This window comes from Poromitra crassiceps (genome assembly GCF_964638095.1).
Source record: "Poromitra crassiceps genome assembly, chromosome: 3".
NCBI classification, from domain to species: domain Eukaryota; kingdom Metazoa; phylum Chordata; class Actinopteri; order Beryciformes; family Melamphaidae; genus Poromitra; species Poromitra crassiceps.
In genome coordinates this window covers 52,788,114-52,803,424 of record NC_139625.1, presented here as the reverse complement: position 1 = coordinate 52,803,424, position 15,311 = coordinate 52,788,114, and the positions used below count along the sequence as shown (strand labels likewise).

Sequence of the window (15,311 nt, the reverse complement as noted above, 5' to 3'; positions counted from 1 at the left end):
GGCAGCAGTCAAACGCCGGGATTGGCCAAGAGCGAGGCTTTGTTCCCTTTTGACAGCTCGGCAGCATGCTCGGCAGGCGTACATCAAGAGCTCTTCCAGAGTGGGGGAGTGAGTGTGGGGGGGAAGGGGGGCGAGTGTGGCAAATGAGAAATGTCTCTTCTGCTGAAAACCCAGGATGATATTGCTGTTTTTGTCACATGGATGCCCACAAGAGACTGGGCAACTCATTTTAGGTCCTACCCATGCATGCAGGGCACATGGCATGGACCCTAGCAGAGATGCTCACAAGTCATTTTTTGCAAGTCCAAGTCAAGTCTCAAGTCTTTGGGTGGCAAGTCCAAGTCAAGTCTCAAGTTTTTGAGTGGCAAGTCCAAGTCAAGTCTCAAGTTTTTGAGTGGCAAGTCCAAGTCAAGTCTCAAGTTTTTGAGTGGCAAGTCCAAGTCAAGTCTCAAGTTTTTGAGTGGCAAGTCCAAGTCAAGTCTCAAGTTTTTGAGTGGCAAGTCCAAGTCAAGTCTCAAGTTTTTGAGTGGCAAGTCCAAGTCAAGTCTCAAGTTTTTGAGTGGCAAGTCCAAGTCAAGTCTCAAGTTTTTGAGTGGCAAGTCCAAGTCAAGTCTCAAGTCTTTGGGTGGCAAGTCCAAGTCAAGTCTCAAGTTTTTGAGTGGCAAGTCCAAGTCAAGTCTCAAGTTTTTGAGTGGCAAGTCCAAGTCAAGTCTCAAGTTTTTGAGTGGCAAGTCCAAGTCAAGTCTCAAGTTTTTGAGTGGCAAGTCCAAGTCAAGTCTCAAGTTTTTGAGTGGCAAGTCCAAGTCAAGTCTCAAGTCCCTATAGATGAGCCTTCCATCATCAGCTGCATGCCATCCAGTCTGCTTAGAACACTACGTAGCTAAAACTAGTGTCCTCTAGAGAGAGAGTGGCGTCAGCGGAGGACCAAAATGCAAGAATCATTAGCCAATGAACAGCCAGGAATGGGTCTCGCGCTACTTTTGCATGCTAAAATAAAGCCGATAATGTACAATTTGATTCATTTCAAGGGATGAAAAACCCTTTCAAAGTACAACACTGTCTATTTTGATGCAACTCGACAGTGCTGCTTTTTTTACTGAAGAGTTCCACTTTCTACTTCCTGGAAAAAAACTGGTCCATTGGAGTGAATGGAGATGTCGGAACTCTTCTATTATACGGCTCTGGCTAAAACTAAGGAATTCAAAGCTGTATTATCCTCACTCCTTATATCTATTAGAATACAGTAGCAGCAATGATTAAATATGTCATTAGTATACATTTCCTTAATATTAATGCACACAAAAAAGAAAAGAAAAAGAAAGATTGTTCACAAGTCCCAAACCAAGTCCAAGTCAAGTCTCAAGTCTTTGAGGACAAGTCTCAAGTCACTGTGTTAGTGTCCAAGTCTCAAGTCCAAGTCCCCATCGCTGGACCCTAGAACAGTATCTCTGCCCTGTCAAGTAAGCTTCAGTTTAGATAAACATTCCTAAAACTTACTCAGTGTATACTGTTGAAGATGGCAAAGAAAATAAATACACAAATATTGTAAAGAATGCAAGAGGCAGGGCCGCGGGAAGTAGGGGTGCACCCCCTAGATTAAAAAAATTAATAAAAAATTACAAATGTAATTGAAAATATTTTGCAGTGCACTATGTTCCTTTCTTGTTTAAGAATGTTTCGGGAAATGAAAATGTATAATTTTCTATTTAAATAGAATTATCAACAATAACAATCAAGGAAGTTACATGCTTGTAGGCTAGAGAAGAAGCGCGCATGCATGCACATGTTGTGTTGAACCAACCAACAACCAATACGAATTGTTTAATCTGGCAATAAAGAAATGTGAACTTGACATGCTATTTTAATAGCCTACTCAAAAATGCACCTCCCACTATACAACAAAGAGAGGAGTCAATGTTTCTTGATATATGCCATTCAGATCAGAATAATTAGTCTAGTCATTAAGTTTGCTGATAATATTTCTATCATGTTAAGTCTGTGTCATGTTAACTGGTGTATTCAGAGCAAATAGGGAGATATAGAGCATTATCATCATGCTATATATCTCCCTCTTTGCTCTGAATGAGTGAGAAAAGGACAAAATACTGAATAATTACATCACAACAGTATCCTAATGTTAATTTAAAATTAGATATTCCTCTAAATATGGCAAAAAAATGTAAAAAGTCAATTTTTCCCCCGGCTTAGTTAATGAGGTATATCTGATCTGATGAGACCAAATTAAATGGTTGTGGCTCAGATGAGCTGGACACAATCAGTGATGGGATCAGAAACACAGAAAGGCAAAAACACAGTATTCTCCAATTAGAATTCATTGGAGGTTGTTTGTTCCATAAATCATAGAAAAGCATATCACTGACACTAGTGTTGGCTTTACTATAATAGAAAAAAACAATAAAACAAAAAAATCTATGTGCTTCAGTTGCTGGATGGTTGTCCTATGTGCTGCCTGGGACAAAATGTATATTTGTTATAATATAGTGATAAAGTGACCTCTCTTACATCTCAAATAAACTCCCACGATGTCTTGAGTTGACATGAAAATTAACAGTGGTTAACTAAAACAATCATGAAACCCACTCAACACACACCATCAGCAAGTATAGGAACAAATTTATTTCAATTTAAAACAGATACCTTGTCATTATGTTTCTCTCTTAGAAGGCGGCAATGATCATACGTCATGTTCATGTTTGAATGAGGATCAGGCAACAGTGGTTGAAACAAATACATGAAACACATAAAAAACAAAGAAATATGGCAAGAGTAATGTAAATCAATAATCGATAACAACCGATTCAACCCTTTCATCAAGGGCTCAGCATCAATGAAAACATCCAAGCCCTCACTTCCAACACAAAATAAACAGCACATGCAATTATAATTACAGTTTCTTAAAAAACAGATTATCTTTTAAATCTTCAATCTTAAATACAGAATAAAGTCTTTGTGTGTACTTAATCATCTATCCTTTTAGTCTCTGGTGTGTTTTTAAAAAGGGGGACCGTCTCAGGTGGCGGTCCTTTGATGATGACCACAGCGTTGGCACTTAGAGAGAGCCTGGCTCTAGAGAGTGGGGTTGGCACACTCAGTATAATACATAATTTACATTTAGTTTACATACAAAATAAAGAAAAAAACAATTTTATACACCACTACATAATTGACCATCAGGTTTCATTGGAGTGAAAAAGAAAATGAAAAAGAAATCAAGCGGTGCTAAATACAATAGTGTTCCGGTAATGTTTTCTTATGATACAAAGGGAAGAGCAAGAGAGAAGCATGAAAAACACTTAAAGAAAAAAAAAAAGCGCTTTAAGATCTGAAGATGCACTAACTGCACGTTGATCTCCAAAAGATTAAGTATGATTCCCCTTACTCCAACTCAGAAAACCAACAGGCCCACAGAAGGGTACATTATGCAACCCCAGCCATCTAATGGTCACAGAGCATGCTAGGTAAGGCTAAAGGGGCTGCCAGGTCTAAAAACAGCCTTCACTATTCAAGGCAATAAAGGGGAAAGTGTTGTGTGTGGGGGGAATCCAGCCTTTTCACTGGATGAGAAAGGGTGTCAAGTTTCAGAAAGACTCTCTAGCTTCTTCCCAGCTCACACAGTGAGACAGAACACTGCAAAAAACCACCCAACAAAAATGAACAGCCCTTGACCATGTACTGTACCACAGTCATAGTGCCGAGTTTGAAGGTGACTTGGGGGGACGTTTCTCAGCATGTGCGTTAGCATTAAAGCAAATTGTACTCAACACACGCAGTGAATGTTCTCACAATTAGTTAAATACTTCTGTATCCATACTTGGACATCAGCTCAATACTGGCATCCTGATCTACCCATCTATCTCTGTCTAACCATTGGCTGTCTGCTTGCTCAGCGCTAGTCTAGTGTCATTTTCAGCAGAAAAAAATGGCAGTTTAAAGTGTGTTGGCCATCAAGCTAGGACTCAAAATACTGTGGGGAAACATGCAATACTTAGTGGTGTCTTACTAGTAGTGATCCTTTATTGAGAATAGTGTTTCTATACTGCATGAGGTCAACTCCAGGTAACACTGATAATGCGACCAAAGAAACAAGGAATAGTGGAGGTCAGGGGGAAAATCTTCATCTGAGGGCCAGATAAATAAATACAATATACGTATAAAATAAACTGCTTAGTGTTGGTCATTTCTCTCTACACACCTTATGTTTACATTAAAACCCTGCCTACAATTCTTACAGCACATAAGTAATGTCCATTTATAAACAAGGATGAGTGGATGACTTGGTTCACTGTGGTCCTATACTCCACTCCCCACTGTCTGCCTGATGCACTGTGATAGCCCTTAATGAGGATGAAGGATAAGTCGCCTGTAGAAAAGGTCAAAAGACCAAAAAAGAATATCTGCACATCACTGGCACTATCAAAGCAAGCTTCAAAAACTGGAAATAAACAATGCAAAAAAAGAAAAGAAAAATAATTTGTGTTAAATTACAAATAGCAAGCATGGACCACGTAGGTCTTCAATCACTGATAAAAAAAATTCCACCTACTTTCGTATTGTACATGTACATTTTCTAAGTATGCATTACAGCGCTGCGTCTATAAACCAAGAGGAAATACAAGTTTCTTTTTAAAATCAAACAAAACAAATATGAGGGCTCCTAAAGAAACCATACAGTATTATTATGGATGGAGATGCAATGGCAAGTACAACTGGAAATGTCTTAATAGAAAGAGAAAGCAGAGATTAAGTCCATACTATACCAGACATTTTTTTTTACAGCAGTTCAGACTCAAGTAGGCTCCACCATGAGAAAGGAGCACTTCAACATGACAGAATCATAAGCAGTCAAATTATCAACACCTTCAAACCTGGTCCATAAATTAGATAAATAAAAAAAAAAACTTGAATTACTCTTTTTAAAATCATCTTGTCACCATATTGTGAAGAATCTTACCAGCCCTAGTTAGTATTACTGTGGAGCTGGAGTTGTGAGGGTTCAAGAGGTTGGTGACTGAAACCTCTTTTCTCTGACTATTGCTCCTTGTCCATCATTTCCTCAATACCTCTCTCAGCTCTGCGTGTAGTCCTATTAATCAAGTGAACAAAATTCATAATCACAGTATCAATACTACCATAAAGTCATAAGAAAAGAAAAAAACTGTACGCTATCGAAAGAAGTGGATTTTTTCTCTTTTTTTTTGCCAAAGATGGTGTACCACAGAGCCTTTTTGTACAGGAGCGTTTTTTGTGTATATGTATTTACAAACAAATATACACAAACAACAACGGTTGCAGACTTCAGAGTGCGTTTTCCGTGAAAGAAGGTTCGTAGGCCCCCTCCTCTCACCACTCGACAGCAAGCAATCTTTTTATAAACAAAGTGACTATACAGTAAAAAAGTAAACAGAAGCACGTCCTGTGTTGATATAATGGGGATGACCACCATGTCACCGTCAGGAAGTGTGTCTGATTGGACGGCTGAGTGACGCGGGTCCGGGTATGACGTCACAGGAGATGTTACGCTGATTTTCGCCACACCTCCGGGCATTAGTGTGTTTTACTTACAGCTTTTATTAGTCAAATAAGCTACTTGTGGCCCAACCTGCGAGTGTGTCAGGTACACTAAGGGCTGACCAACACAAAGCAAGGTGTTCCCACTCGCTCCTGGTGAGGTGTAGTGTGGGTGTTTATCAATGGAACCAGATACTGTGACAGTCACATGGAAGGAAACAAGATTGTTTCTGTGAGTCCATACAGAAAACATCTGGGGAGGAGGTAAGCGATGTGATCAACTTAAACATGAAAAAAAAAGAAATCCCACAGAAATCTGCAAAGGATACTTATGTCAAGTACATTTCCGGTTGCTTGTTTTTAGACGTTTTCGTTGCACATTTTTTACGTTTTTAGATTTTTCTTACCTTGCTATTATCACCCTATGATTTTGCCATCGTTTGTTAAATAGAAGTAGTAGACATAGCAACAAATTACTATCATTAAAAACATTTAAAAAATCTCAGCAATGAACAGAGATTTTGATTAGCGCCTTTTCTCTCCCTCTCGTGCTTTTTTTGACTTAGTGTTTACATATGCTTTACTTTATAATATATATATATATATATATTTCTTTTTTTTTTTGCGATTGCGATGCTCACACTGGAGGGTACATTCATAGATGCAAGGTGGAGACAGAACCCTTAGCCCCCATCCCCTCACAACTCCAAAACTGTGCTGGCTCTTCAACGCTGCTCTTGTCCCACACATTGCTGCTCCTCGGGGTGGATTCAGGAGCTACAGTTTGCACTTCTTCTCCATCCGCCAGGAGCTCACAAAGTAGAGGAATCTGACCATCTGATCTCACACCGCCAATGGTCAACTTCGGAGGGCCAAAGGGTTGAACCCACAATTCACCAAAACACAGCACCTCGCTAGTCATTGTTGCCCCAAACACATACACACACACACACACACACACATACCACGCACGTGCACGCGCACACACACAAACACCACAGTCCCCTTCATAGTCATTGTACAGCCCGTGGGACAGGTCTAGTACCAAATCGGGATGCCAGAGCCAGGGCCAAAATGTCACAAAATTTGGGAGCAGATTTGGGGAATTGTGAGGACTCTAGCACGACAAGCTGCCGAGAGGAGGAGGAAGAGGGCAAGCTTTGAAAGAACGGATTGGAGGTGGGAAATTTGTGAATCCATTGTACTGAAAAACGAAAAAAGGAAGGGTTCTGTTGGTGTGTGTGTGTGTGTGTGCCGGCATAGTATGTTGTGTGACGCATGTGGAGTTGAGTGCACACTCGGAAAGAGGTGTGCGCGCTTGTGCAATGGGGGAGGAGGTGTGCGTCGCAGGTGTAAGCCCTCACACCAGGTTGTACTCTTTGAGGTTGAGCTGTAGGATGGTGTCTTTGACAGCTGCAAACACAAAGCGGATGTTCTCAGTGTCCGTGGCACAAGTGAAGTGGGAGTAGATGATCTTGTCGCTGTCTGGGTTTAAGTCCACAAACATCTTCAGGATGAACTCCCGCGCCGCCTGGGCATCTCTCTGGGGACCTGGGATAGAGAGACACACAGGAACGTTTATTGCACTTGACTATAATAGAGCCTGAAACTGAAAAGTAAGGCTTAGTTTTGTCAATCAACTACATCTCTCGTGTCGCACAATATACGTCACACCATCAAACAACATGGATTGGCGGGAGAGACGTCACTTATGTGACTGGTTGTGCGTAGTCTTTCTGATTTATAACTTTTAGTGCCACAGTTTTACCACAAACTGCGACTTTCTTTATCTTTTACATTGACAAACATGAGGTGTGCCCCGTAGTGCTGCACGATTAATCGAATCACAATCGCGATGTCAGCATGTGCGATTACATAACCGCAAAAGGGTGCGATTATATACCGTATATATATATATATATATATATATATATATATATATATAAAAATTCTCTGTGTGTGTGTGCATCTAACTAACGTCACACGCGACGCAGCAAATAAACAAACACGTTTGTCTGCCATCACACTGGACATCAACACTAGCGGGAGACTTCTCCCATCTCCGCAAATATACAGTAATGTTACAACGTTAAACATAAACATCTTACCGAGGGAGAGACAGCACCCACCACTAACAGCTAAGCTAACTTAGCTAAGTAACTAGACGATCAGAAAGAATGTAAACAGCTGTGTGATTAGTGAGAAAGTCGGTAAAAGAAGGAGAGAGCTGCAGGTGATTATGCAGAACTAGTGCACTTTTAACTGTACAGCAGGTAATGACCCGCTGTGATGAAGAATATAGTGACATTAACCCATGGATGTATTAAAAGAACTGGATGGGGGACGAGCCACGCCCACCCATGCATTCAGACGGAGGCTGCTCACTGGCGCATGAAGCCATCATGGGGGGTTTTTCTTCCTGGTTTTACTTCCTGACCATGCGGCCCAAGGCGAAGTGCGCATGTGTGCCATGATGTATTCCATGACGTCTCCCACCCCTCCCACCCATGGATGTAGATGTAGATGAAGAAAATACACCCGTATACGGCTCTTAGTGGCTTCTGAAGAAAAAATGCCCCATAAAAAATTATTTGATAATTGAAAGAGTCGTTTTATACTTTGAGTGACACCTGGAAAAAATTCCCCTGGGTTTAACAGCTGCCGGGGTCCCCATGCAAGTGGATGGGAATTTTCCTTTCTGGGTTGCATGGCGTCACGTGACTTGCAATACAGAGCTTCGCCACCATGTTCAAATGGCTTCACAGCCCAGCGCTATATCTGGGGGCTTGCGTTAACCGGGCTGTGAAAGCAGAGAAAACACTTGCAGCTGTAGAAGCACACTTCAGGGTCTGCATGTAAAGTCTGCACGTAACTCTCACAGCTGCAGAAGCACCCTTCAGGGTCTGCATGTAAAGTCTGCACGTAACTCACTCACTCTCCCTAAAAAAAAAGAAGTCACGTGAGTGTGGCATTTAAGGCCATCTGACTGTAATCTGTCGCTACAAAAGAAATAAACTGGGTGTGTATTACTCATTGTATTTACTGGGCAGACATGTAACTAAAGCGCAAATTATGCTCGAGCGAAATCGGCGGCGCTGACTGCGCCGAGGGGGTCGCCGCAGCTGGGCGTCCTATCGCCGCAGCTCGGCGTAGGGGGCGTGCACCTCCTCGAAAATGTCACTCTGCGCCGTCAACTCCTTGTTGTGAGGAATGAGGAAATGCCATTTCCTCATTTAACATGCTTGTCTCTCATCTAGCAAAGCGATAATGTGCGATAATGTTTTGGACGAGTTACGTTCGAGTATGCACAGTCTCGCTGTCGCCGCTCGGCGGCGGCAAGGCTCCAAGTCGAGGCTGCGCAGAACCTTGCCGGGCGCTTAACTTTGCAGTCTGAGCCATCTTACACAGCCTGTGCTGTAACACAGTGCTGCAGTTTATATTTTTATTTTTGAGACAGGCAAATGTCTCAAACATAGACTGATATCACAGGATGTTGTGAAGAGTACATGGCTATATAATTTGTAAAGACTTTATTATAAAAAATATATATGCTGTAAGCTGTATTCTCTTCATAAAATGTTATATATTTTTTTGAAAGATAATTTTATTTCAAATGGTTTTATTCATTTTTTTTTAATATATTTAAATTTTTAATATATTTCTTATAGCTATTTTAGTCTGATACCGTGAAACCATGGTATTTTTGTCCAAGGTTATCATACCGTCAAAAACTCATACCGGCACATGCCTAGATACCATTTGTTAGTTATATCGCAATCACAATCGCAAATCGCAATATTGTGCACAGTAATCGCTAATCGCACCTTTTCCCCAAATCGTGCAGCACTACTGCCCCGTGACACAATTCAAACGGGATCAAAAAAGTATCGTCTCTCGGCTGTTCACCACCATTCATATTTTTTCAGACGCTGGTACACAGAGGAAGGCAGGAAGTCACGTTCACTTTGGCTCTCTATTTGTCTTTGACATGTTATAGTTGACGAAAACAGAGCTGAGACAGAAGCCAAAGCTCTCGATCTACTGCTCAATCTTCGTTCCTACCCTCACCTATGATCATGAAGGATGGGTCATCAAGACAGAAAGAACAATATCGCGGATACAAGCGGCCTAAATGGGTTTTCTCAGGAGGGTGGCTGGCATCTCCCTGAGGGATAAGGTGAGAAGCTCAGTCATCTGTGTGGGACTCGGAGTAAAGGCGCTGTTCCTTTGCGTAGAAAGGAGCCAGTTGAGGTGGTTCGGGCATCTGGTAAGGATGCCACCTGGTCGCCTCCCTAGGGAGGTGTTCCAGGCACGTCCAGCTGGTAGGAGACCATGGGGCAGAAGGGCTAGGTGGAGAGATTATATCTCCATGCTTGCCTGGGAACACCTCAGGATCCCACAGTCAGAGCTGGCTAATGGAGCCAAGGAAAGGGAAGTTTGGGGTCACCTGCTGGAACGGCTACCTCTGCGACCCGATCCCCGATAAGCGGTTGAAGATGGATCGATGTTAAAGTTTTATGTTTCCATTTTGAAAGTTATTTTAAGGACTTTCTACACCTCTCAGGCCTTTTAGAATAGAAAAGGGGCAGGTGAGCATAATATTTTTTAAGACCGCTAATAAGAAACTCAAAAATAGCCAGATACTAATTTAGGCCTACACTTTGTATTGTACATGTGGGATGCAAACACAAGCTTCGCTGCACAACCTGGACACCAGTAAAAGTTCAGTCAAAAAAAAATCCTCACCAGCACCCATGCAAACACACACCAACAACACACCAACATCTCACCATCAAACTCGGGGAAATAGTCCACCAAGTGTGAGTAGGAGATCTTCTCCTCCAACAGGTCCTTCTTGTTGAGGAAGAGGATAACGGAGGAGTTCTGAAACCAGGGGTAGGTGATGATCGTCCTGAACAGCGCCTTGCTCTCCTCCATACGATTCTAGAGTGGACAGGAGAGGGAAGGGGGACAGAGAAATGTACAATAGTCAGTCCTATATGAAAAGGCATAGCTGTGTGTGTGTGTGTGTGTGTGTATGTGCAAAGGGCACGAGTTGGGGAAGCATAATTAACCCAAAACGCAGCAAAATAGACAAAGTCGCAAACATAAAGGGCTGTTTTCTCTATCAGTGGTCATGGTGTGCCAGGTAGAAGAAACCCTTAACAAAAAACATCTGGAAACTGGAGAAAATCTTTCTTTGTATTAAAACTAAGCACAAGAAATGTAGAAAAAATATATAAAATCTAAATGTTATGATGCCTCACAATTCATATCTCAATCTCTAAATATTATGGGAACAAAAAGAGCAGTACAAAGGCTTTTTGAACTGTGCAGGCTTTGAGTGTGTGAGAGTCATAGTGTTGAGTGCGTGTGTCCACCCACCTCGTTGTCTGACTCCACCAGCACCTGGTCGTACTCGCTGAGCGCCACCAGGAACATGATGGAGGTGACGTTCTCAAAGCAGTGGATCCACTTCCTCCTCTCTGACCTCTGACCCCCTACATCCACCATCCTGACCGAGGGACGGCAGTCAAGAGGGAGGAGAGTGAGTGAAGAAGTGGGAAGGGAAACATGTTAACATACAAGTCTTGGCATGCTTAGTACAAAGAGTAGTCAGGAAAATCTACGGTTTTGTTGACGTTCCCAATATCTTGCAATGGCTTATGGAATCACAATTTTGTTGTTCTGCTTCAGGTTTTGAATCCATCAAGATAAGACTTTAAGGGTTTTGTGCCAAAATGAGATACGAGGCATTAATACAGTGAAACACAATCTTACAAAATGATTGATCACACAAAGCTAAGGCAAATTACAGGACTTTTAAAAAGAAGAGTAGGTAAACAAATGATAACCACCAGGCAATGATTTGTTTCACAATAACATGGCATTTTGGAATATTTACTCAGTAATTTTCATTTTTTTGTAGATTTGTAGAGTGTCAAGTCCAGGAAAACTTATTTCTAGTCTAGGTGTTCCTTAAACATTTTCAGCACATGACCCAAATTAAACATAATAGTCTCTCACCCTGGGACCCATGAAAGCATATTTTTACTGTCATATTGGGACACAGCAGAAGTAGGCCTATCATTCATTTTGGGTCCCGGCCCAATGATTGAAAACTGTTTATTCTGCTGCCTTACGTTTTAGTCGGTTTGTTTTGAGAGAGAAAAAATGAACACCTAATGGATTCAACACCTAAGAAGAGGCTGGACCAGAATCACAAACAAGACTTCGGCAAACTTGGCTATGATAAGTGTTTTTCAGGACAGCTACAGCTCAGAATAAATGTGGGGGACAGTTTGCTGAACTCTACTTTTGGTGAAAACTACACAGACAACAAGCACAGTAGACACACAAGAAACAAACAAAGGTGAAACATTGACATGTTTTTGTCAAAGTAAATAAGTGAGTCATGCACATCACCAAACACAAATATTAAAGCTTCCCACTTAAGACAGATCTAGGATCAATTTAAACATGAATGCCACCCAATTTAAGAATTGACATATTAGTTTGTATGTGCTATAACAGTAAGCAGCTCTCCTGCAAAGCCACCAATTGAAGAACTGGGACTGACATTTGTGACACTACTAACTTGTGACTTGAGACGACATGGACTTGATATGGGGGGGATATGTTTGCCCTCTTCACTTGTATCTAGCAGTAGCACTAGTGACAAAAAAGGAATCATGCATGTTCTTCCATGCTCCATTCACCAACAGCTCTGCACAGGCTAAATAGATTAGTGAAGCCATTGCACTGTCCATTTGAAAGGATTATTTTCAGTTGACTTTTTTTTTACTACCAACAAATGAGTCTAAATAGGATGTTATCATGGTCATTAAAATGTGAAGGAGACCACTTATTTTCTCTCACACATAATTAGATGCATGAATGCCTAAAGAATCCTTCCACAATATTGAATTGCACCACATGGTATTGCGTCAAGAGTGCTGAATCGAACCACATTGAATTGTTCGCTGCTTAAAATGTATATTAGGTGTACTGAATCGCTGATTCTTTATCGCGAAGTGTGTCGAATTAGCCTCAGAGGGAGATACACCACTCACAGTAATAACTTCAACAGGAATTCTTAAATTGGGAGGCATTCATCTTTAACCTTCTGTGATCATCAGTCTAGAGGTAACTTGTATTCCATTTCATGTGTTACGGCAACAGTGGAGGGTCATAAAGCATGTGTTTCTCTACCAGACAGCTTTCCCATCTTTCCCTGGTGTGCACGATAAAGCACCACACCACACTAAAAGAATGATTGTGAAGTTGTGAAAACCACGTGGAGAAGACAAATGGAGTAACAGAGGAGGTCTGAAATGAACAACAAACAGAAGAGATGGAGAGGGGTGGGACACGTACAAAACATACAAGAGGAGGCAGGAGGCAGGGAAGACAAATGAAAAGGAAGCAAAAAGGGAAGGCGGAAGTGAGGAAAAGGGGACAGAGAGGAGAGACAGATGCACAGAGGGCACCTCTGATGGTGGGATCCTTTTGGTGGTAGAACTTGGATGCAGTCCTACGTCACACCTGACTGGGAGCTACAAGCTCAGAACGTACATCTCAAGAAATAGAACTGATTAGAGATGCACTAACATCTCGTCTCTCTAGGGCAGCAGAAATTGGCATCCCGTTTTCACTTTAATACAAATACCTGCCGTTAGATAAGCTGGCAATTGCTGTGGCCATTCACGAACAGCAATGAAATAATTGAGCGAGCGCTTTCTGAATCCTCACAAGATTTCAGCTTTCTTGAGTGTTTCTCCTTGACAAGGTCACCCTTCACTCGTCTGGGAGTTTAGGTCCCAGTTTCATTAAGGCTTCATCTGTAAGTGAAAACAGTGAAATGCTCCATGCCAAGAACTTCTGTAGTGGAGCTTGAGTACACCGCACATGACTACAATCCAATACCTAGCCTTGCCTATTTTGTCTCGCCACTAGACGCACGGGTGCAAGCCTCTGACCAGGTGCTACAGTACATGGTCTCTCATCGGCTTGCACAGATCTGATAGAATTCAAAATGCAAGGGCGCCCCCCGGTGGTGGCCCAGTCTGTTGTGGTCCACAGAGACCCAGGGCCAATAAGGGCCCTGCAGGACCTGCGGCCCAAAATAACATTCCTCCACCACGGAGAGGACGACCTGGTTTCTTCTGCCAGCCGGAGAGGAAAGGAGGAGAGGAGGAGGAAGAGAGGAGGTGACCCATTTACAGAGAGCGGGCAGGAGAATGTAGGACTTCAGCTCTTAAGGGGGTGCTGTATGTGATTGTTGGTGGGTGAATGTAGGACTTCAGCTCTTAATTGTTGTTGGTGGGTGGAGGGGTGGTGGTGGGATAGAAGGTGTGAGACCATGAGATGTATTTCAATGGAGAGTAGGATTGAGAGGAGTGGGAATGGGGCATTGACACTCAAGGCAACTGTATTAGGCAACAGTCCTATTTTGATTCATCGGTTTTTGCAATTAATGGAGGGGGAAAATTCATGGTTTTTAGGACAAGACACACGTTAGATGACTTATGGGTTAAAGACAACATGGAGGGACTGAGCACTGAGCCAAAAGACGCATCTTTCTACCTGAAAATGATGCTTTGCAAGTCGAAGGGGTACTCTATGATTCCTGTGGTGGGGATGCGCACCCTGAGCACATCCTGCTGGGTGGGAAGATAGTTGTGATCTGCAATACGGTCCAGATCGGTAAGATAACTACAGGCAGGCCAGTCGGGGGAGAAGAGAAACAGAGAGAAAGAGAAAAAGAGAGGAAAACAGTTATATAAAGCATGACAGGCAGTTAACCGCAACCCCCCTGCCATTCCAGGACACGTGGACTGGTCCTGTAGAGAAGGCTTCACAGGAAACACCACATTTCAGAAACACAGGGGTGTTAGTCACTGTCACTGCTCCGCCACCACCACACAGTTTACTTGACTCGCCCCTCCAAACAATTTGAGGCCAGTATTCCACTTTCATGGCAAAGGCTTGACAAAAGTATAGCCAGCGAGTAATGGGAAAAATAATCCTTAATTGGCAGTTTTGGGTTATGAACAATTAGACTGTGATGGAGCTGTGAGAGGTCTTGTGTTTGAGACAGTGACAGTGAGATGGCATCAGTGACAGTAGCAGCAGCGACCTTAGCAGCAGAAATAGCAGCAACCTGGAATGAGATAAAGAAGGTTTAGACAATTATTATATCAAGGTTACCAGGAAACATATACCGGGACATACTGTAAATACACATTTAAAAAAAAAGAGGTTTAAACTCCAATCTACTTCAAAGCGTGTCCAATTCCAATTAGCTCATATATTGTAAAGCTACTTCCTGGTTAACCTTTGACATCACTGTCTACTCCTCCTTCATCTGGTATTTGGTGGCTGCTCCCCTCACGCTTCAGTGCAGCGAATCCATTTTCATCCCGGGGCCAGAACCTCGGCACAACTCTTCAAACACAAACCACTGATCTTTAATCAGGTTGATGTGATCTCAATACAACATCACTTCATTTTCCTCTGTGGCCAACTAGCTCTATTCAGAATGAGCCCTTGCCAAGTAACTTGTGATGAGTGAAGGCTGACATGGGTCTGAGAACCATAATTTATCTTTTTTTTCCACATCTAGGGAAAAAAATTGACAGAAAACTCTGGATCACACCATCAGTGACTCTGGGCAATCCGGCTGGGCTGACTAGTTAACATCCTGATGGTCATCAGTGGTTTGGGTTAGCATGTAGCTGTGGTGGTGCTGCGGTCCTGGTGCCATGGGGGTACCTGAAGAT

At 42.3% G+C, this 15,311-nt stretch overlaps 1 protein-coding gene across 1 annotated transcript in view; it reads right to left on the bottom strand.

The window, feature by feature from the left end:
* Positions 1 to 5,902: 5,902 nt before the first annotated feature.
* LOC310774358 (guanine nucleotide-binding protein G(q) subunit alpha-like) overlaps positions 5,903 to 15,311 on the bottom strand; it is a 38,664-nt gene continuing 29,255 nt past the window's right edge. The window contains exons 4-7 of the mRNA XM_083634421.1: positions 14,116 to 14,244; positions 10,915 to 11,044; positions 10,320 to 10,473; positions 5,903 to 7,080 (exon numbers count right to left, since the gene is read on the bottom strand). Coding sequence (XP_083490547.1) covers positions 6,890 to 7,080; positions 10,320 to 10,473; positions 10,915 to 11,044; positions 14,116 to 14,244 — 604 coding nt within the window. The 3' untranslated portion in view covers positions 5,903 to 6,889. The remainder of the gene's footprint in view (positions 7,081 to 10,319; positions 10,474 to 10,914; positions 11,045 to 14,115; positions 14,245 to 15,311) is intronic.